Below are 22,443 nucleotides of genomic sequence, written 5' to 3' on the forward strand. Positions count from 1 at the left end.
CAATTTAGCAGCCTTCCTTATGCTTGGATTTAAATGTTTTTTTACACAAGCCTTGCTGTTTTATGAGTGAAAAACTACTGTAATGGAGCTACAAAGGTTGGATGAGTGTCACCAACGGAAGAGAAAATTGCAGAGCAAGCAAAACCAAGCTAAGGTTAAGGCATTGTTACAGGCCTAATCGAAGATATTTTACACAATCTTTTTTGAGGTTACCTCAACCTTAACACTGCACAACTACAGAGCTTCATGAGTGAGATATAGTACCAACGAAGTTCAGGACCTTGAATATCACAAAATGAAAAAGACAAATGGTTTGGTCACATTGTGCGCCAAGAGAATCACAACACATGAAACCAACTGAGTTACAGCATGGCAAATCTTACCTTATCTTTATTTGGCAAAGTCTGAGTTCTGCTTAAAGTGTCTCCTCCGTTTATACTGATCAGTTCTCCATCAACAGGCGGGAATTGAGGAGGGAACACTACTACGTCACTCTTCAGTGTGTCTGAGCTGAAACACACGTCATACTGCTGAGTAGATTTAGAGTAAGACCAGCTCCCGTCAGGGTGGGTGGTGATCATTGGGGCGCTGTACCTGCTGAAACTGTTGTCTGTCCGGTGGCATTTGACTGCTATTAAACTGATGAGACTCAGTAGAAAGATCACTGACACAGACGCAATGGCGATCAGCAAATACAGGTTTAAAGCAGAGAAGCTGTCCTCCTTTAGCGGCACGTGTTTGAACTGAGTCTGAAGGTCTCCTGTGTTTTCAACCACAACGACATCAATAGACACAGTAGCTGTCAGGGAGGGCTCCCCGTTATCACAAACCAACACCACCAACGGGTGAGTTTTCAGGTCATTGTCACTCATCCGTCTCTTAGTCCTGATTTCACCGGTGCTGGTTCCGATCCGAAAGAGATTGGTTCCTTTGGGTTCAGAGATGTGATAAGAAAGCAGTGCATTGTAACCAGAGTCTGCATCTACTGCCCTGATTTTAGCCACAAAGTATCCCGCTTCAGCAGAGTAGGGAATGTTCTCACTGTTAACGGAGCCGTGTTCAGAATAGGGGGGTAAAATCCCGGGACTGTTGTCATTCTCATCCAGGATGAAAACGTTCACTGTCACGTTACTGCTCAGGGGAGGAACACCTTCATCGGTGGCTTTGACTTTGATTTGAAACGTTTTAACCTCTTCAAAGTTAAAGGATTGCTGACTGACAATATCTCCCGTCACTGAGTTGATGGTAACAACGGATGAAATCTGAGTACTTTTCGAAACAATCCCTAACAATGTGTACGATACTTTTGCATTATCATCTGTATCAGGGTCCACTGCACTGATGGTGTAGATAGTACATCCCAATGGACTATTCTCCTTCACATAAACACTAATGACAGGATCTGGGAATCGAGGCGCGTTATCATTCACGTCAGAAACGTGGACAGCGATAACACTGGTGCTCGAGAGAGGCAGACTCCCTTCATCGCTGGCTATGATGGTGACGATATACTCGGAGGCATCTTCTCTGTCTAGAGGCCCATCCACAATCAAGGAATAATAATTTTTGTAGTTTAGTTTTAATTTAAATGGCACCGATCCTAATATTTTGCAATTAGTGAGACCGTTACTTCCGCCATCTTTATCATTTACAGTAACCAGAGCGACCACCGTCCCGAACTGAGCATCCTCTTTTACTGGGCTCATAAGAGACGTGATTGTAATCTCCGGAATGTTGTCATTTACGTCGATTACTTCCACCAGCACTTTGCCGTTCACACTACGAGAAGGCGCGCCTTTGTCTTTTGCCTGTACACGAATGTCATAAGCAGGATTTTTCTCAAAATCGAGCTCCCCCTTTACCGTTATTTCTCCTGTTTGTGAATTAATAGAAAACATAACACCAGGGTTAAATTTCCCCCTCTCGATAAACGAGTATATAATATCGCCGTTTATTCCATCGTCTAAATCGGACGCAAATATTGTTATTATGGAAGTCTGAAGTGGTGCGTTTTCATTTATCCGTGCCTTGTAAAGAGATTGGCTAAATATGGGAAAGTTATCATTAAAATCCATAACGTTTACATGAATTTTAAGAGTCCCTGATTTGTGTGGCTTTCCTCCGTCGAAAGCGGTCAAAACTAGGTTGATGACGGACTGCTTTTCTCGGTCTAAAGCTTTCTGCAACACTAAATCTGCGGATACACCCTGCTCATCCCCGCTCTGTACCTCCAGCGAGAAATGTTCATTCTGGCTCAGTCTGTAGCTCTTGATAGAGTTGCTGCCCGTATCTGCATCATTGGCCATTGGGAGTAGATATCTTTCCCCTGAAGAGGAGGATTCCGAAATGTTTAATGTTCTTAAACGTTCATCGAACAACGGTGCGTTATCATTAATATCCAAAATGTTAACCTCTAAGCGATGCAAATGCACCGGATTGCTCAACATAGCCTCTATATTCAACGAGCATTTTTCCGTACTTGGACAGAGCTCTTCGCGATCTATTCTTTCGTCAACGTATAGCGCACCGGTTTTTAAATCCACTCCAAAACAGTTGTTGGAGTCTCCTGGCAAAACCCGCAAGTCTCTGTATTCCAAATCTTTGAGGTCAATGTTTAAATCCTTAGCGAGGTTTCCCACGACGGAGCCTTTGTCTACCTCCTCGAGTACAGAATATGAAAGCTGAGCTCCCGACCAATCGGCGAAACACAGTAAAGCACAAATTTGTATCCAAAACGGTGTAAATCCGAGTCGGTTTTCCATTTCTAAGCCACAATGAAGCCGGATATCAACAACATACGCAATACGACCCACGAACGTTTAGGTCTAGATAGCCGTTTATAGCGCACATTTCTTCCCTCGCTGCTTCCTCGTCATTTGTGTTTCTCCACACAAAGCTGTGGTGGACCACGGCCGCCTCGTCATACTGAGGAGGAGTCTGGTTATCGTACTAACGCGACTCGGTGGGTCTGAGGGTTGTATAGCGACATCAACTGTCCATATAAAGTCAAAGCTTAAATCTCAATTATTTCGATGCAGGTAATTCTTGTCCACTTTCAATGTTCAGCGACAGCCCACAAAATAATTTATACTGAGGCAGATAAGTATTAAAAATATATATTGTGTAGAAATCTGAATTAAATCATTTGATCCGTTGACAGGCTCCAGTAATTGATTGCATTACGTAACCTGAAAACAGCCAACATGGTGCAGTCACAGAACATCTCACGTCCAGTAACATGGACAGCACTCTTACTGTGAACGCGCGCAGATTGGCGGCTCCATTGTTTATCTTCATAATTATACCACGTGAGATCCAGTAGCTCCAAATGCTGATCTACCACTTCAGCCCCTAACATGTACAGATTTTCACGTTAAAATAAAGCGACGGTGCCTGCAGTGTTACAACACATTGTCATTAGAGACAATACATAGCATAAATAATTTAAATTGTAGCCATATTTTTTAAACATAACTGTTATGTCAAGACGTAGTTCAATTAACACAAAAAGGAAACATATCATAGCGTTTTCAGTGTGTATACAACAATATAAACGTTTGCTCCATTAAAAGGCTTTTTGCTAGAAAGAAAGTCTGGGACATATATACAAAGTATTTGAAAGCAACGCATGGACATCTTACCTTATCTTTATTTGGTAAAGTCTGAGTTCTGTTTAATGTGTCTCCTCCGTTTATACTGATCAGTTCTCCATCAACAGGCGGGAATTGAGGAGGGAACACTACTACGTCACTCTTCAGTGTGTCTGAGCTGAAACACACGTCATACTGCTGAGTAGATTTAGAGTAAGACCAGCTCCCGTCAGGGTGGGTGGTGATCATTGGGGCGCTGTACCTGCTGAAACTGTTGTCTGTCCGGTGGCATTTGACTGCTATTAAACTGATGAGACTCAGTAGAAAGATCACTGACACAGACGCAATGGCGATCAGCAAATACAGGTTTAAAGCAGAGAAGCTGTCCTCCTTTAGCGGCACGTGTCTGAACTGAGTCTGAAGGTCTCCTGTGTTTTCAACCACAACGACATCAATAGACACAGTAGCTGTCAGGGAGGGCTCTCCGTTATCACAAACCAACACCACCAACGGGTGAGTTTTCAGGTCATTGTCACTCATCCGTCTCTTAGTCCTGATTTCACCGGTGCTGGTTCCTATCCGAAAGAGATTGGTTCCTTTGGGTTCAGAGATGTGATAAGAAAGCAGTGCATTGTAACCAGAGTCTGCGTCTACGGCCCTGATTTTAGCCACAAAGTATCCTGCTTCAGCAGAGTAAGGAATGTTCTCACTGTTAACGGAGCCGTGTTCAGAATAGGGGGCTAAAATCCCGGGACTGTTGTCATTCTCATCCAGGATGAAAACGTTCACTGTCACGTTACTGCTCAGGGGAGGAACACCTTCATCGGTGGCTTTGACTTTGATTTGAAACGTTTTAACCTCTTCAAAGTTAAAGGATTGCTGACTGACAATTTCTCCCGTCACTGAGTTGATGGTAACAACGGATGAAATCTGAGTACTTTTTGAAACAATCCCTAACAGTGTGAACGATACTTTCGCATTATCATCTGTGTCAGGGTCCACTGCACTGATGGTGTAGATAGTAGCTCCCGCTGGACTGTTCTCCTTTACATAAACACTAATGACTGGATCTGGGAATCGAGGCGCGTTGTCATTCACATCAGAAACGTGGACAGCGATAACACTGGTGCTCGAGAGAGGCGGACTACCTTCATCGCTGGCTATGATGGTGACGCTATACTCGGAGGCATTCTCTCTGTCGAGAGGCCCATCCACAATCAAAGAGTAATAATTGTTGTAGTTAAGTTTCAATTTAAATGGCACGGATCCTAATATTTTGCCATTAGTGAGGCCGTTACTTCCGCCATCTTTATCATTCAACGTAACCCGAGCGACCACCGTCCCTAACTGAGCATCCTCTTTTACTGGGCTCATAAGAGACGTGATTATAATCTCCGGAATATTGTCATTTACGTCGATTACTTCCACCAGCACTTTGCCGTGCACACTACGAGACGGCATGCCTTTGTCTCTCGCCTGTACACGAATGTCATAAGCAGGGTTTTTTTCGAAATCAAGTTCGCCTTTTACCGTTATTTCCCCAGTCTGTGAATTCATAGAAAATAACTGCTCGGGATTAAAATGTCCTCTTTCGATAAACGAGTAAACAACCTCACCGTTTATTCCCTCGTCTAAATCGGACGCAGATATTGTTAATATGGATGTCTGAGGTGGAGCGTTTTCATTTACCTGGGCCTTGTAAAGAGTTTGGCTAAATATGGGAGTGTTATCATTCACATCCATAACGTTTACAACAATTTTCAGAGTCCCGGATTTATGTGGCTTTCCTCCGTCGAAAGCGGTTAAAACAAGGTTGATGACGGACTGCTTTTCTCGGTCTAAAGCTGTCCGCAACACTAAATCTGCGGATACACCCTGGTCGTCCCCGCTCTGTACATCCAGCGAGAAATGTTCATTCTGGCTCAGTCTGTAGCTCTTAATGGAGTTGCTGCCAGTATCTGCATCGTTGGCCATTGGAAGAAGATATCTTTCACCGGTGGAGGTTAATTCCGAAATGTTTAATATCCTCAGTTTTTCTCTAAAGAATGGCGCGTTATCGTTAATATCTACAATGTTAACCTCTAAGCGATGCAAGTGCACTGGATTGCTCAACATAGCTTCTATATTCAACGAACATTTTACCGTACTAGGACATAGCTCTTCGCGATCTATTCTTTCGCCGACATAAAGCGCACCGGTTTTCCAATCAACTCCAAAATAGTTATTTGAGTGTCGTGGCAAAACCCGCAAGTCTCTGTGTTCCAAATCTTTGAGGTCAATGTTTAAATCCTTAGCGAGATTTCCCACGACGGAGCCTTTGTCTACCTCCTCGAGTACAGAATATGAAAGCTGAGCTCCCGACCAGTCGGCGAAAAACAGTAAAGCACATATTTGTATCCAAAGGGATGTAAATCCGAATCGGTATTCCATTTCTAAGCCACAATGAATCCGGATAACAACAACATACGCATTACGATCCACGAACGTTTAGGTACAGATTGCTGACCAAAGCGCACAGCTCTTCCCTCGCTGCTTCCTCGTCATTTGTGTTTCTCCACACAAAGCTGTGGTGGACCACGGCCACCTCGTCATACAGAGGAGGAGTCTGGTTATCGTACTGACGAAACTCTGTGGGTCTGAGAGTTCTCCATAGCGACATCAACTGTCCATATAATGTTCATCAAAATTATTTTGATGCAAGTGATTTTTTCTATTGTCAATGTCCAGAGACAACCCACGAATGAGCACATATTAAGGCAGATAAGGACAACAAGAAGATCCTGAAAACAGCCATCATGGTGGAATCACATAACGTCTCACGTCCGATACCATGGAGAGCATTTTTTCTGTGGACGCGCGCAGAGCGGCGGATCCCTCGTTTACCTTCATCATTATACCTCATGAGATCCCAGAGCTCCGAATACTGATCTACAACCTCAGCCCCTGGCATGTAAAGATGTCCACATGTAAATAACGAGACGGTGCCAGCAGCAATACGACGCATTGTCATCTAACACAAGCCTGAATGTTTTGTATTTTATCCATTAAATGAAAACACCACATTTATGTTAAGAGCTTTGCCCATTAACACAGAAATTGAAACACGTATCAATATCATTGTTATGTGTACACATTAATATTAACGTTTGCTGCGTAAAAAAGGGAATTATGGAAAAAAGAAACTAAGTGCAATGAGGACATACATTTAACTGTTGCATTTGAAAGCTTCTCATGAAAATCTTACCTTATCTTTATTTGGTAAAGTCTGAGTCCTGCTTAAAGTGTCTCCTCCGTTTATACTGATCAGTTCTCCATCAACAGGCGGGAATTGAGGAGGGAACACTACTACGTCACTCTTCAGTGTGTCTGAGCTGAAACACACGTCATACTGCTGAGTAGATTTAGAGTAAGACCAGCTCCCGTCAGGGTGGGTGGTGATCATTGGGGCGCTGTACCTGCTGAAACTGTTGTCTGTCCGGTGGCATTTGACTGCTATTAAACTGATGAGACTCAGTAGAAAGATCACTGACACCGACGCAATGGCGATCAGCAAATACAGGTTTAAAGCAGAGAAGCTGTCCTCCTTTAGCGGCACGTGTCTGAACTGAGTCTGAAGGTCTCCTGTGTTTTCAACCACAACGACATCAATAGACACAGTAGCTGTCAGGGAGGGCTCTCCGTTATCACAAACCAACACCACCAACGGGTGAGTTTTCAGGTCATTGTCACTCATCCGTCTCTTGATCCTGATTTCACCGGTGCTGGTTCCGATCCGAAAGAGATTGGTTCCTTTGGGTTCAGAGATGTGATAAGAAAGCAGTGCATTGTAACCAGAGTCTGCGTCTACGGCCCTGATTTTAGCCACAAAGTATCCCGCTTCAGCAGAGTAGGGAATGTTCTCACTGTTAACGGAGCCGTGTTCAGAATAGGGGGCTAAAATCCCGGGACTGTTGTCATTCTCATCCAGGATAAAAACGTTGACAGTAGCGTTGCTGCTCAAGGGAGGAACCCCAGAGTCGGTGGCCTGAACTTTGAAGCTGAACTTTTTAAATTCTTCAAAATTGAAAGACTGAAGGTTGACAATTTCTCCTGTTTCTGAATTAATATTAATAAGGGATGAAATTGGAACAATTCTTGGTTGGTTTTCTACCAATCTGTAAACTAATCTGGCATTCTCCTCTAAATCAGCATCATATGCTTTAATAGTGTAGATTATTGCTCCGACCTTACTGTTTTCCTTAACATACACATGAATCACTGGCTCGTGAAACACGGGTGCGTTGTCGTTAACATCAGCGATTTGTACGCTAATGACGGTGGTGCTGGACAGAGGCGGCGTCCCGTGATCCACCGCTTCAACTGTGACCTCGTAAAAGCCGTCGCTCTCCCTGTCTAGAGGGGAATTTACGACCAAAGAATAATCGTTTTTGTAATTTGACTTTAATTGAAAAGGAACGGATCCTAAGAGTATACAGATTGTCATGCCATTCTGTCCACCGTCGTTGTCGCTCACTGTCAACAAGGCAACGATGGTCCCCATTTCTGCGTCTTCCTTCACGGGAGTCATCAGTGACGTCACCGATATTTCCGGAGAATTATCGTTGACGTCAGTGATCTCAATCAATAGTTTAGCATGTGCGCTGCGAGGCGGATTTCCCTGGTCGACTGCTTGTACTCGTACTTCATAAGCAGGTGTGTCCTCATGATCTAAACGTCCCTCAACTGTTAATTTCCCCGTTTCCGAATCAATACCAAATGTATCTGATTTGTCGATGTTACCTCGTTTAATGAGGGAATACAAAAGCTTACTATTCATTCCTTCATCTATATCGCTTGCATTTAGCTCAATCACTAGTGTTCCAACCAGTGCATTTTCAGCAACATTCACTTTATACAGTGATTTGTTGAAAATGGGCGAGTTATCGTTTACGTCAATAACATTCACTGTTATTTGTATTGTTCCTGATTTAGGAGGTTTCCCTCCGTCCATCGCGGCCAGAATAAGTGTAATGACCGGTTCTTTCTCTCGATCTAATGCTTTCTGTAACAATAACTCCGCAGAAACACCATGTTTCCCTCCGTTCTGTACATCGAGGGAAAAATATTCATTCTGACTCAGTCTGTACGTCTTCACAGAGTTACTGCCTATATCAGCATCAACTGCTAGAGGAAGAAGAAAACGTTCTCCGGTTGGTAATGATTCTGAAATGTTAACATTGTACGACTTTTCAGCAAATGTTGGCGAGTTGTCATTAATGTCTAAAACATTGACTTCAATACGGTGTGCAGTGACAGGATTGTTTAATACAGCTTGTATTCTGAGGGAACATTTTGCCGTGTTCGGACACAGCTCTTCTCTGTCTATCCTGTGATCAACAAAGAGGTTGCCGGTCCGTATGTCCGCGTTGAAATATGTCTTACTGTATGCAGACACCATGCGAAGATCCCTTGACGCCAATTCCTGCACATTGAGGTTGAAATCCTTCGCGAGATTCCCAACTACGGTGCCTTTGTTCGCCTCCTCTGAAACTGAGTATGATATCTGAGCGTCAGACCGGCCAACGAGACAAAGCAATACAACGAGATGAGCCCAAACATATCCTCTTTGTTCTCGAAAAGGCATAGTTGTCCGAGAAAAATATTAAATCACAACCACCACTTAAATCCAGTGTTATAGATCGATCCGTCCTATATGTGGTTCACCCGACGTAACATCCATTTAGCTCTGCGGCTGCAAATTCACAAGCGCTTTGAATACTCTCCCGAAACAAATGGTCGATGACCAACGTTTACAATAGGGAGGAGTTTAGACGGAGGCTATCCATGGATTTCCACGGTCTTGAGCGACACCAAGTGTTTGGTGAGACGGTTTTTTTGTTCATGAATATTCCTTCATAATTATGACTGACAGCTTGTAAACGTAACTTAGTCAATTAAAACCTTGCAGATCGTCTTTAATTAATAACAATGGTTGAAAATGTTCTTCAAGATGAGCGAATCAGCACCATGGAGAGGTCTATTGCTATGTTGATGGGTGTTTGGAGTTTCGTTAACGATATCATGCACATTGCTCTTGTGTATGTTATGTATGCAAAAATGTGCTTTTAAGTCAAACGGGAGGTAAACTGTGTTTCCAGATCAGCCCAGAAATATATTACACTATTCAGTTATGGATTTACAGAAATACAGACACATTACTCCGATATCACATACCTTGTCTTTGTTGGGTAAAGTCTGAGTTCTGCTTAAAGTGTCTCCTCCGTTTATACTGATCAGTTCTCCATCAACAGGCGGAAATTGAGGAGGGAACACTACTACGTCACTCTTCAGTGTGTCTGAGCTGAAACACACGTCATACTGCTGAGTAGATTTAGAGTAAGACCAGCTCCCGTCAGGGTGGGTGGTGATCATTGGGGCGCTGTACCTGCTGAAACTGTTGTCTGTCCGGTGGCATTTGACTGCTATTAAACTGATGAGACTCAGTAGAAAGATCACTGACACCGACGCAATGGCGATCAGCAAATACAGGTTTAAAGCAGAGAAGCTGTCCTCCTTTAGCGGCACGTGTTTGAACTGAGTCTGAAGGTCTCCTGTGTTTTCAACCACAACGACATCAATAGACACAGTAGCTGTCAGGGAGGGCTCTCCGTTATCACAAACCAACACCACCAACGGGTGAATTTTCAGGTCATTGTCACTCATCCGTCTCTTAGTCCTGATTTCACCGGTGCTGGTTCCGATCCGAAAGAGATTGGTTCCTTTGGGTTCAGAGATGTGATAAGAAAGCAGTGCATTGTAACCAGAGTCTGCGTCTACTGCCCTGATTTTTGCCACAAAGTATCCCGCTTCAGCAGAGTAGGGAATGTTCTCACTGTTAACCGATCCGTGTTCAGAATAGGGGGGTAGGATCCCGGGACTGTTGTCATTCTCATCCAGGATAAAGAAGTTGACAGTAACGTTGCTACTGAGTTGGGGATCACCAGAGTCTGTGGCCTGCGCTTTGAAGCTGAACATCGTTATGTCTTCATAATTAAAAGACTGCAATGTGACTATATCACCAGTCTCGGAGTTTATATTCACAGCTGATAACACTGGAATATTTTGAGAGAGACTGCTTATTAACGAATAGGTTATTCTGGCGTTATCCTCCGAATCCGAATCCATAGCATTTACTCTATAGACTACAGTACCTACGTCACTATTCTCCTTCACATACACATTCAAAACGGGATCGGCGAAGTGCGGCGCGTTGTCGTTTACATCAGAAACATACACCATCAAATAACTTCTGGTGGAGAGAGGCGGATCCCCGCCATCGCTGGACGAGATGGTGACGTTATACTGTGTATCCGTCTCTCTGTCCAGAAACCCGTCTACCACTAAAGAATAGTCATTTTTATAGTTAGTTTCCAGCTTAAAGGGAACAACACCGCCAAGTGTGCAGGCGGTGAGGCCATTCACCCCACTGTCTCTATCGCTTACAGTTACCAAAGCAATCACGGTTCCCATTTCCGCGCTTTCTTTCACAGGGTTCCTAAGGGAAGTGATCGATATCTCCGGTGCATTGTCATTGGCGTCCACTACCTCTATCAGTAGTTTACTATGAACACTGCGAGATCCGGGGCCTTTATCTCTGACCTGGACTCTTAGTTCGTATGCAGGTATCTTTTCGTAATCCAAGATGCCGTTAACTTTGATTTCCCCTGTATTTGCATTGATATCAAATACAGAGGAAGGATCTACATTACCCCGTTTCATGAAAGAATACAGGAGCTCACCGTTGACTCCTTCGTCTGGATCTGATGCGTTTAGTTGTATAACCCTGGTTCCATTTAAAGCATTTTCATTCACCCTTGCCTTATACAACGACTTACTAAACACGGGCGTGTTATCGTTCACATCAATCACATTAATTATTAGCTGCATTGTACCCATTTTGAAAGGTTTTCCTCCGTCTACTGCGGTTAAAGTGAGTGTGATAACCGACTGTTTCTCCCGATCTAAAGCTTTCTGCAACACCAGCTCAGCGGACACGCTTTGCTCTTCGCCACTCTGTACGTCGAGGGAGAAATATTCGTTCTGGCTTAGCTTGTAGCCCTTAACCGCGTTACTCCCTATGTCTGCGTCGAATGCTATTGGAAGTAAATATCGCTCTCCCAGTGATATCGACTCAGAGATGTTGAAAACAAACGTTTTCTCCTCGAAAGCAGGTGCATTATCATTTATATCTAGGATATGAATTTCAATGCGATGCATGTTCACTGGATTGCTCAACAAAGCCTGGATTTTAAGCGAACATTTATGCAGCTCGTTGCAAAGCTCCTCTCTGTCTATTCTTTCGGCGACCAAAAGGTTTCCAGTCCTTAAATCCACAACGAGGTATCTTCTAATATACTCCGAAACAATTCGGAGTTCTCTTGACTCCAAGGCATTCAGATTCAGTTTTAAATCCTTTGCGAGATTGCCCACAGTCGTTCCTTTGTTCATCTCCTCCGAAATAGAGTAAGAAATCTGAGCTGTACCGCAGTGACAAAAACAAAGCAAGACAAAGAATCGAATCCAAAAATATTCCCTCCGTGCTATGGCCCCCATAGCTAACTCGGAGGGCATATATAACTTAGAATGTCCGTTCGTTTTGGTATGGTCCGTCATAGAGATCTATGTGAGCTCTTCAACTCCTCTAGCAAAGGCATTATCTGTGTGTTCTGGCCACTTTTACTAGCTTGTGACGCTGTCCAATCAAAACGCAGTAAGGGGGCGTTTCAAGGCTCAACACTATAGCTTCTCCGGTCTCTGGCGCCACCACCCGTTGAATGGTGTGACACACACACACACACACACACACACACACACACACACACACACACACACACACACACACACACACACACACACACACACACACACACACACACACACACACACACACACACACACACACACACACACACAATTGCCAGTAGATAGAAGTGTATGATTCAATTATGTGACATAAATGATCCTGTTCTGCATTCGGCAAAATGGGATGAAGTCTAAAAGGATAGGCTTACCCAAACTAGACATCCATCCGCTTACCAGCACAAGGGGCATCACAAAAGCGAAATAACATTGCAAAGACGGGACACATATATTATATGTAACCTCTTAAATGAAATGAAAAGTGTGGCTGATTAGCACTTAACATACCTTCTCGTGATTGGGCAAAGTCTGAGTTCTGCTTAAAGTGTCTCCTCCGTTTATACTGATCAGTTCTCCATCAACAGGCGGGAATTGAGGAGGGAACACTACTACGTCACTCTTCAGTGTGTCTGAGCTGAAACACACGTCATACTGCTGAGTAGATTTAGAGTAAGACCAGCTCCCGTCAGGGTGGGTGGTGATCATTGGGGCGCTGTACCTGCTGAAACTGTTGTCTGTCCGGTGGCATTTGACTGCTATTAAACTGATGAGACTCAGTAGAAAGATCACTGACACCGACGCAATGGCGATCAGCAAATACAGGTTTAAAGCAGAGAAGCTGTCCTCCTTTAGCGGCACGTGTCTGAACTGAGTCTGAAGGTCTCCTGTGTTTTCAACCACAACGACATCAATAGACACAGTAGCTGTCAGGGAGGGCTCTCCGTTATCACAAACCAACACCACCAACGGGTGAGTTTTCAGGTCATTGTCACTCATCCGTCTCTTAGTCCTGATTTCACCGGAGCTGGTTCCGATCCGAAAGAGATTGGTTCCTTTGGGTTCAGAGATGTGGTAAGAAAGCAGTGCATTGTAACCAGAGTCTGCGTCTACGGCCCTGATTTTAGCCACAAAGTATCCTGCTTCAGCAGAGTAGGGAATGTTCTCACTGTTAACGGAGCTGTGTTCAGAATAGGGGGGTAAAATACCAGGACTGTTGTCATTCTCATCCAGGATAAAAACATTGACTGTCAGGTTACTGCTAAGGGGTGGAACTCCATCATCGGTGGCTTTGACTTTTATTTGAAACGTTTTAACCTCTTCAAAGTTAAAGGATTGCAGACTGACAATATCTCCCGTCACTGAGTTGATGTTAACAACGGATGAAATCTGAGTACTTTTTGAAACAATACCTAACAGTGTGTACGATACTTTTGCATTATCGTCTGTATCAGGGTCCACTGCACTGATGGTGTAGATTGTAGCTCCCACTGGACTGTTCTCCTTCACATAAACACTAATGACTGGATCTGGGAATCGAGGCGCGTTGTCATTCACGTCAGAAACGTGGACAGCGATAACACTGGTGCTCGAGAGAGGCGGACTCCCTTCATCACTGGCTATGATGGTGACGGTATACTCAGAGGTATGTTCTCTATCGAGCGGCCCATCCACAATCAAGGAATAATAATTCTTGTAATTTAGTTTTAATTTAAATGGCACTGATCCTAATATTTTGCAATTAGTGAGACCATTACTTCCGCCGTCTTTATCATTCACCGTAACGAGAGCGACCACCGTCCCTAACTGAGCATCCTCTTTTACTGGGCTCATAAGAGACGTGATTATAATCTCCGGAATGTTGTCATTTACGTCGATTACTTCCACCAGCACTTTGCCGTGCACACTACGAGACGGCATGCCTTTGTCTTTCGCCTGTACACGAATGTCATAAGCAGGGTTTATCTCGAAGTCGAGTTGGCCTTTTACCGTTATTTCCCCAGTCTGTGAATTAATCGAAAATATCTGGTCTGGATTAAAATCTCCCCTTTCTATAAACGAGTATATAATATCGCCGTTTATTCCCTCGTCTAAATCTGACGCAGCTATTGTTAATATGGATGTCTGAGGTGGAGCGTTTTCATTTACCTGAGCCTTGTAAAGAGTTTGGCTAAATATGGGAGTGTTATCATTCACATCCATAACGTTTACAACAATTTTCAGAGTCCCGGATTTATGTGGCTTTCCTCCGTCGAAAGCGGTTAAAACAAGGTTTATGACGGACTGCTTTTCTCGGTCTAAAGCTTTCTGCAACACTAAATCTGCGGAAACACCCTGGTCGTCCCCGCTCTGTACATCCAGTGAGAAATGTTCATTCTGGCTCAGTCTGTAGCTCTTAATGGAGTTGCTGCCTGTATCTGCATCCTTGGCCATTGGGAGTAGATATCTTTCACCAGAAGAAGAGGATTCTGAAATGTTTAATATCCTCAGGTTCTCACGGAAAAATGGAGCGTTATCATTAATATCCACAATGTTAACCTCTAAGCGATGCAAATGCACCGGATTGCTCAACATTGCCTCAACATTCACGGAGCATTTAACCAGGCCAGGACAGAGCTCTTCGCGATCTATTCTTTCGCCAACATAAAGCGCACCGGTTTTTGAATGAACTCCAAAATAGTTCTCTGAGTGTCCTGGCAAAACCCGCAATTCTCTGTATTCCAAATCTTTGAGCTCAATGTTTAAATCCTTAGCGAGGTTTCCCACGACGGAGCCTTTGTCTACCTCTTCCAGTACAGAATAGGAAAGCTGAGCTCCCGACCAGTCGGCAAAAAACAGTAAAGCACATATTTGTATCCAAAGCGATGTAAATCCGAATCGGTATTCCATTTCTAAGCCACAATGAATCCGGATAACAACAACAACATACGCATTACGATACACGAACGTTTAGGACTAGATTGCTGACTATAGCGCACAGCTCTTCCCTCGCTGCTTCCTCGTCATTTGTGTTCCTCCACACAAAGCTGTAGTGGACAACGGCCACCTCGTCATACAGAGGAGGAGTCTGGGTATCGTACTGACGACACTCTGTGGGTCTCCATAGCGACATCAACTGTCCATATAATGTCCAAGCTTAAATCGAAATGATTCAATGCAAGTGATTTGTTTCTATTGTCAAGGTCCAGAGACAACCCACGAATGAGCTCATATTAAGGCAGATAAGGGTGACCATATATTATGTTGGGGAATCTGCAATTAATTATTTGTCACGTTGACGGTCTCAAAAAATGTATTGAATTATGCAACAACAAGAAAATCCTGAAAACAGCCAACATGGTGGAATCACATAACGTCTCACGTCTGATACCATGGAGAGCGTCTTTACTGTGGACGCGCGCAGAGCGGCGGCTCCCTCGTTTACCTTCATCATTATACCTCATGAGATCCCACAACTCCGAATACTGATCTACAACTTCATACCCTGGCATGTAAAGATGTCCACATTTAAATAACGAGACGGTGCCAACAGCAATACGACGCATTGTCATCTGATACAAGCCTAAATGTTTTGTATTTTATCCATTTCTCTTAAACAACACTTTTATGTTGAGAGATATGCCCTTTAACACAGAAATTGAAACACCTATCAATTTCATTGTTGCTGTGTACACATCAATATAAACGTTTGCTGCACAAAAAAGGGAATTAGTGAATGAACAAAGTGCAATGAGGACATTAATTTATCAGTTGTATTTTAAAGCAACTCCTGAAACTCTTACCTTATCTTTATTTGGTAAAGTCTGAGTTCTGTTTAATGTGTCTCCTCCATTTATACTGATCAGTTCTCCATCAACAGGCGGGAATTGAGGAGGGAACACTACTACGTCACTCTTCAGTGTGTCTGAGCTGAAACACACGTCATACTGCTGAGTAGATTTAGAGTAAGACCAGCTCCCGTCAGGGTGGGTGGTGATCATTGGGGCGCTGTACCTGCTGAAACTGTTGTCTGTCCGGTGGCATTTGACTGCTATTAAACTGATGAGACTCAGTAGAAAGATCACTGACACCGACGCAATGGCGATCAGCAAATACAGGTTTAAAGCAGAGAAGCTGTCCTCCTTTAGCGGCACGTGTCTGAACTGAGTCTGAAGGTCTCCTGTGTTTTCAACCACAACGACATCAATAGACACAGTAGCTGTCAGGGAGGGCTCCCCGTTATCACAAACCAACACCACCAACGGGTGAGTTTTCAGGTCATTGTCACTCATCCGTCTCTTAGTCCTGATTTCACCGGTGCTGGTTCCGATCCGAAAGAGATTGGTTCCTTTGGGTTCAGAGATGTGATAAGAAAGTAGTGCATTGAAACCAGAGTCTGCGTCTACGGCCCGGATTTTAGCCACAAAGTATCCCGCTTCAGCAGAGTAGGGAATGTTCTCACTGTTAACGGAGCCGTGTTCAGAATAGGGGGGTAGAATCCCGGGACTGTTGTCATTCTCATCCATGATGAAAACGTTAACAATCACGTTGCTGCTCAGTGGAGGAACCCCAGAATCTGTGGCCTGGACTTTGAAACTGAATGTTTTAAACTCTTCAAAGTTGAAAGAACGAAGGCTGAGAATGTCGCCTGTTTCTGAATTAATATTAATAAGGGATGATATTTGAACATTTCTTGTTGGGATAGCTTGTAATGAATACGTTATTTGCGCATTTTCATTGACATCAGGGTCGATTGCTGTCACTTTGTAAATTACATCGCCTACACGATCATTCTCTTTGACGTAAACATTGTAAACGGGTTCTCTGAAGCGCGGCGGGTTGTCATTCACGTCAGAAAGTTGAACGACAACAAGGCTGGTACTAGAGATGGGTGGGGTCCCTTCGTCTGTCGCTGCGATGGTTATATTGTATTGATACGTGATTTCTCGGTCAAGAGCCCCATCAACGATCATCGAGTACTCATTTTTGTAGTTCAGCTTAAGAGAAAATGGCACAGAACCAATGATTCTACAATTAGCTTGCCCATTTTTTCCACTGTCTTTGTCCAACACATTAATTAAAGCAACAACCGTGCCTCTCTCGGTATCCTCTTTGAGAGGACTGTTTACCGACGTAATTGATATTTCTGGGGCGTTATCGTTCACATCGACAACCTCCACGAGCAGTTTAGAATAACCGCTGCGAGGGGAAGCACCTTTATCCGTAGCCTGTACACGGAGCTCGTACGCTGCATTTGTTTCGTGATCTAAACCCTCTTTGACCGTCACTTCTCCACTAAACGCATCGATATTGAATTTATCATAGGACTTTACATTTCCACGTTTCATGAAGCTGTATATAATTTCTGCATTTGACCCTTCGTCTAAATCTGTGGCTTCCAATTTAATAATTGTTGCACCTGCCGGTATGCTCTCGGTAACACGTACTTTGTAAAGCATTTTACCAAACGCAGGGACATTGTCGTTTGCGTCTATTACATGAACAGTGATCTGCAATATTCCAGTTTTAACCGGTTTTCCTCCGTCGATAGCGGTCAGTGTAAGCTTAATGACTTGCTCATGTTCGCGGTCTAGGGCTTTTTTGAGAACTAGCTCAGCAGAAACGCTCTCCTCTCCACTGACCTGTACATCCAGAGAGAAATATTCGTTTTGGTTCAGTTTGTAATTATGCACTGAATTGCTGCCTACGTCTGGATCGATCGCAGCTGGGAGAGGGTATCTTTCTCCGGTCATAGATGATTCAGAGATGTTAAATGCGTGGTTTTGTTCCAGAAATACAGGCCCGTTGTCATTTATATCCAAAACATGAACTTCTATTCGGTAAATATTCATTGGATTACTTAATATAGCTTGTATTTTTAGAATGCATTTGGCCAAGTGCGGACAAAGCTCTTCACGGTTGATTCTCTCGCTAACCATCAAAGCTCCCGTTTTTAAATTTGCATCGAAATGTTTCTTACTATGACCAGATACGATCTGAAGACCCCTTGATTCCAGTTCGCGTACATTTATATTTAAATCCTTTGCGAGATTTCCAACAGCTGTGCCTTTGTCTGCCTCCTCGGAAACAGTATAGGACAGCAGAGCGACGGAACACTCAATTAGACAAAGTACGAAAAGATGAATAATCCAAACGCTTCCTCTTCCATCGCCACGGCCCATCTCTGTCATCGAACGGGACTGGAATCAAAGAATATTCACATCAATTCCACAAAACGCGTACTAATCCATCCAATGACCATCCCATAGAGCGCTGCACTACCATCTACATTCGAATCAAATGAGGACTTGCTACACACTGTGACGTAAATGAATCCTCGTCCGAGAGGAGGGGCTTTGAAATGACCACAGCGATGTATCCCACGGTCTCGAGCGACACCGTGTGCTTAATTCCCGTGGACGCGGAGTCTACACTTTGGGAAACGTTGATAATTAAAAACATGAACGTTGTAAATCTATAAGATACCTGCCAACGGTGTTATGTAGAGGTTAGGCAATGGGTTTAGGGTTGGGGTTTTAGGGACATGAGTTTGAAATTTGTGGATTTTTGCACGAAGAAATTGAAATGACGTGTCCTATATCACGAATGAATAGATAAATTAATTTCACGTGAGACTGGGTTGGGGTAAAATATGTCTTGACATTCACTTGTAATATATTAGGTTGGAATATGCTTAGAATGAATACAATTATTTATCATAATCGAATTATATTCAAATGTAATGTAATAATCACCTCGTGTTCAAACATATAATGTTTTGAGGTTGAAGAACTTCTGGAATATATTTACACTATGGGACTAATGTTTCACACGAAAGTTATCAGGACCTTGGATTGAGGCGTACCATGTATCACAACAAGGCCTGCGCTGTGGATAAACGGCCAACGATGGAACACTTGAAAAACATCAACAAATGAATGACTACAATATATGAAAGTCTACTATATCATATTCTTACCTTGTCTTTGTTTGGTAATGTCTGGGTCGTGCCATAAGTGTCCCCTCCGTTTATACTGATCAGTTCTCCATCAACAGGCGGGAATTGAGGAGGGAACACTACTACGTCACTCTTCAGTGTGTCTGAGCTGAAACACACGTCATACTGCTGTGTAGATTTAGAGTAAGACCAGCTCCCGTCAGGGTGGGTGGTGATCATTGGGGCGCTGTACCTGCTGAAACTGTTGTCTGTCCGGTGGCATTTGACTGCTATTAAACTGATGAGACTCAGTAGAAAGATCACTGACACCGACGCAATGGCGATCAGCAAATACAGGTTTAGAGCAGAGAAGCTGTCCTCCTTTAGCGGCACGTGTCTGAACTGAGTCTGAAGGTCTCCTGTGTTTTCAACCACAACGACATCAATAGACACTGTAGCTGTCAGGGAGGGCTCTCCGTTATCACAAACCAACACCACCAACGGGTGAGTTTTCAGGTCATTGTCACTCATCCGTCTCTTAGTCCTGATTTCACCGGAGCTGGTTCCGATCCGAAAGAGATTGGTTCCTTTGGGTTCAGAGATGTGATAAGAAAGCAGTGCATTGTAACCAGAGTCTGCGTCTACGGCCCTGATTTTAGCCACAAAGTATCCCGCTTCAGCAGAGTAGGGAATGTTCTCACTGTTAACGGAGCCGTGTTCAGAATAGGGGGCTAATATTCCGGGACTGTTGTCATTCTCATCCAGGATACAAACGTTAACAGTCACGTTACTGCTGAGGGGAGGGACTCCAGAGTCCGTGGCCTGAACTCTAAACTGAAACGATTTTAATTCCTCATAGTTAAATGATTGAAGGGATGAAACCTCTCCAGTTTCTGAATTAATATTCATCATTGAAGAAAACGGCAAAGGTGCATTACTGCTCGGCAAAAACGAATACTTCACTTGACCGTTTTGATCGACGTCAGCGTCAACTGCTGAAACCGTCTTAACGATGACCCCCACCGGCCCGTTCTCTCTGACGTACACGTTCAGCACGGGCTCCGTGAAGCGGGGCTCGTTGTCGTTGACGTCAGAAACTTGAACGGTGACGACGGCAGTGCCCGAGAGAGGCGGGGACCCATCATCAGTGGCTAAAATAGTCACCGTGTACTGGGCGTCGGTCTCCCTGTCCAGAGGTCCGTTAACCACTAAGGAATAATAGTTTTTGTAGTTCGGCTGAAGTTTAAATGGTGGATCATTGGCGATAAACGCTTTTACCACACCGTTTATTCCATCGTCTTTGTCAAGAACGGTAACCAGAGCAATAGCAGTGCCTATTTTAGCGTCCTCTTTCACCGCCGTCATGAGTGACGTCACGGTGATCTCCGGAGCGTTGTCGTTGAGGTCCACTACCTCTACGAGTACTTTACAGTGAGCTGACATTGGAGGCTGGCCTCTGTCCCTGGCCTGGGCGTGGATCTCAAATGCAGGGTTTTGTTCAAAGTCTATTAGACCTTTGATTGTAATTGCCCCGCTTTTAGAATCAACATCAAATAAATCTAAAATGAGATCCTGGCCTTTGCTCCTGAGTGAATATTCAATTTCGCCATTAACACCTTCATCTGCGTCTGTTGCTTCGAGGATGACTACTGTTGTTCCTGTAGGCACGTTTTCTATAATTTGTGTTTTGTACAGTGATTTACTGAAAACGGGAGGACTATCATTGACGTCTATAACATTAATAATGATTTGTGACGTACCTGATTTAGGAGGATTTCCTCCGTCTACTGCAGTCAACGTAAGCTTTATCAGAGCCTGTTTCTCTCTGTCTAACGGCTTCTGCAGAACTAACTCAGCAGACGGACTGTCTCCACCTTTATGAATATCCAGCGAAAAATAATCATTAGGACTGAGCTTGTATGTATTCACGCCGTTCTTGCCAATGTCTGAATCCGATGCCTCTACAAGGCCGAATTTTACTCCTGGGAAAGTACTCTCGGCGAGATTAATAGACTGTAACGCCTCTGTGAAAAACGGTGCATTATCATTTATGTCTAAAATATTAACTTCTAATCTATGAAGTTCTAGGGGATCGCTGATAACTGCCTCTACGTTTACAGTGCATTTTCTAGCTTTAGCGCACAGCTCCTCCCTGTCGATCCGTTCTTTGACAAAGAGAACACCAGTCTTTAGATCTACCTCGAAATGCCTTTTCTTTGAACCGGTGACAATTTGAAACCGACGCGAATCCAATTCCTGCAGGTTGAGGTTCAGATCCTTTACGAGGTTTCCAACAGACGTCCCGGGGTTTGCCTCTTCAGAGACGGAGTAGGAGAGCTGTCCGGACGCTGCTGTAAAATACAAATCCAATAATACAAGCGCTATGTGTATACCAACGGTGCCCCTTCGAATAGATGCAGACATAGTTCCATCCGAAAGTACCAAAACATATGCCAAAATCAGAGAAATCCTCCAAAGTAATCCAGGATAGGAAAGTAAATTCAACGAGTGCACATGTCCTTGCTAGTATTTATGGTGAAATGATGGATGTCTCGCAGTTCATTCCCCTTCTGCGTTTCTGGTAACAAAGCCCAGAAATGTGTCGTGAGCCGGGGAGTGGCCTCAGCCCTACGTTGCCTTTAACTCAATGTTGTGGTCTATAACGCCCCCTTCTGGTCTCCTGATAGAAGTGCATCGAACGTTCACAGCTGTCATTTCAAACGTTGCCAAATTAGCCTTTAACGAAGACACGATACAAACGGGAATTTAAAAAAACATTAATGCTAAATGATTTTGCTCAGTGCTTTCCAATGCCAAACTATACAATGCAACAAGGAACAGATTGTCAATTGCCCAGACGGAAATTATTTGAAATGTTTTGAACTACTTTGATGAGGCTATTTTTGCAGGGTGTTCATCGTCTAAAACTGAACGGCTTGCAGACTGAAGACTCAGACCAACCATGTTATAAAATGGCCGAGCATGGAAGGTTATCTCCACTGTTTCCCAAACCTAACTGTGGTTTCAGTGGAACCAAATCTCCCTACAGCAGTAGACAGAACATATGCAGCTGTTTCAGGGTCTGTAGATTCAGAACCCAATGGTTCAGGACCCGCTTGTGCAAGACCCGCATGTTCAGGACCATGGATAGCGATCTATACGAGTCAACGCGGATGTGTTGGCAACATGTCACATGTCTCTGTCCAATGGACAGCTTTAACGTGTCGCAGCTTCCTCTGGGCAATGCTTGTAACACTGGTT

The 22,443-nt window shown here is 43.9% G+C and overlaps 2 protein-coding genes across 18 annotated transcripts in view; both read right to left on the reverse strand.

Annotated features, from left to right (window-relative positions):
• LOC132465813 (protocadherin alpha-C2-like) overlaps window positions 1-22,443 on the reverse strand; it is a 185,000-nt gene that overhangs the window by 32,700 nt on the left and 129,857 nt on the right. The window contains exon 1 of one of the 17 annotated variants that reach the window (XM_060062619.1): window positions 16,049-18,568. The exons of 11 other annotated variants lie outside the window; for them this stretch is intronic. In XM_060062619.1, coding sequence (XP_059918602.1) covers window positions 16,049-18,436 — 2,388 coding nt within the window. In that variant the 5' untranslated portion in view covers window positions 18,437-18,568. 5 more of the 17 variants (XM_060062623.1, XM_060062618.1, XM_060062628.1 and 2 more) reach the window with 5 other exon arrangements.
• Window positions 19,027-22,418, reverse strand: LOC132465824 (protocadherin alpha-3-like). Its single transcript, XM_060062660.1, has one exon. It carries the CDS (start codon window positions 21,604-21,606, stop codon window positions 19,213-19,215), a length of 2,394 nt encoding a protein of 797 aa, XP_059918643.1. The 5' UTR covers window positions 21,607-22,418; the 3' UTR covers window positions 19,027-19,212.

This window comes from Gadus macrocephalus, chromosome 10, assembly GCF_031168955.1.
Source record: "Gadus macrocephalus chromosome 10, ASM3116895v1".
Classification (NCBI taxonomy): Eukaryota; Metazoa; Chordata; class Actinopteri; order Gadiformes; family Gadidae; genus Gadus; species Gadus macrocephalus.

Bases quoted from the DNA above. Each gene is read 5' to 3' on its own strand.
- LOC132465824 (XM_060062660.1), bottom strand. From the start codon at position 21,606: ATGTCTGCATCTATTCGAAGGGGCACCGTTGGTATACACATAGCGCTT.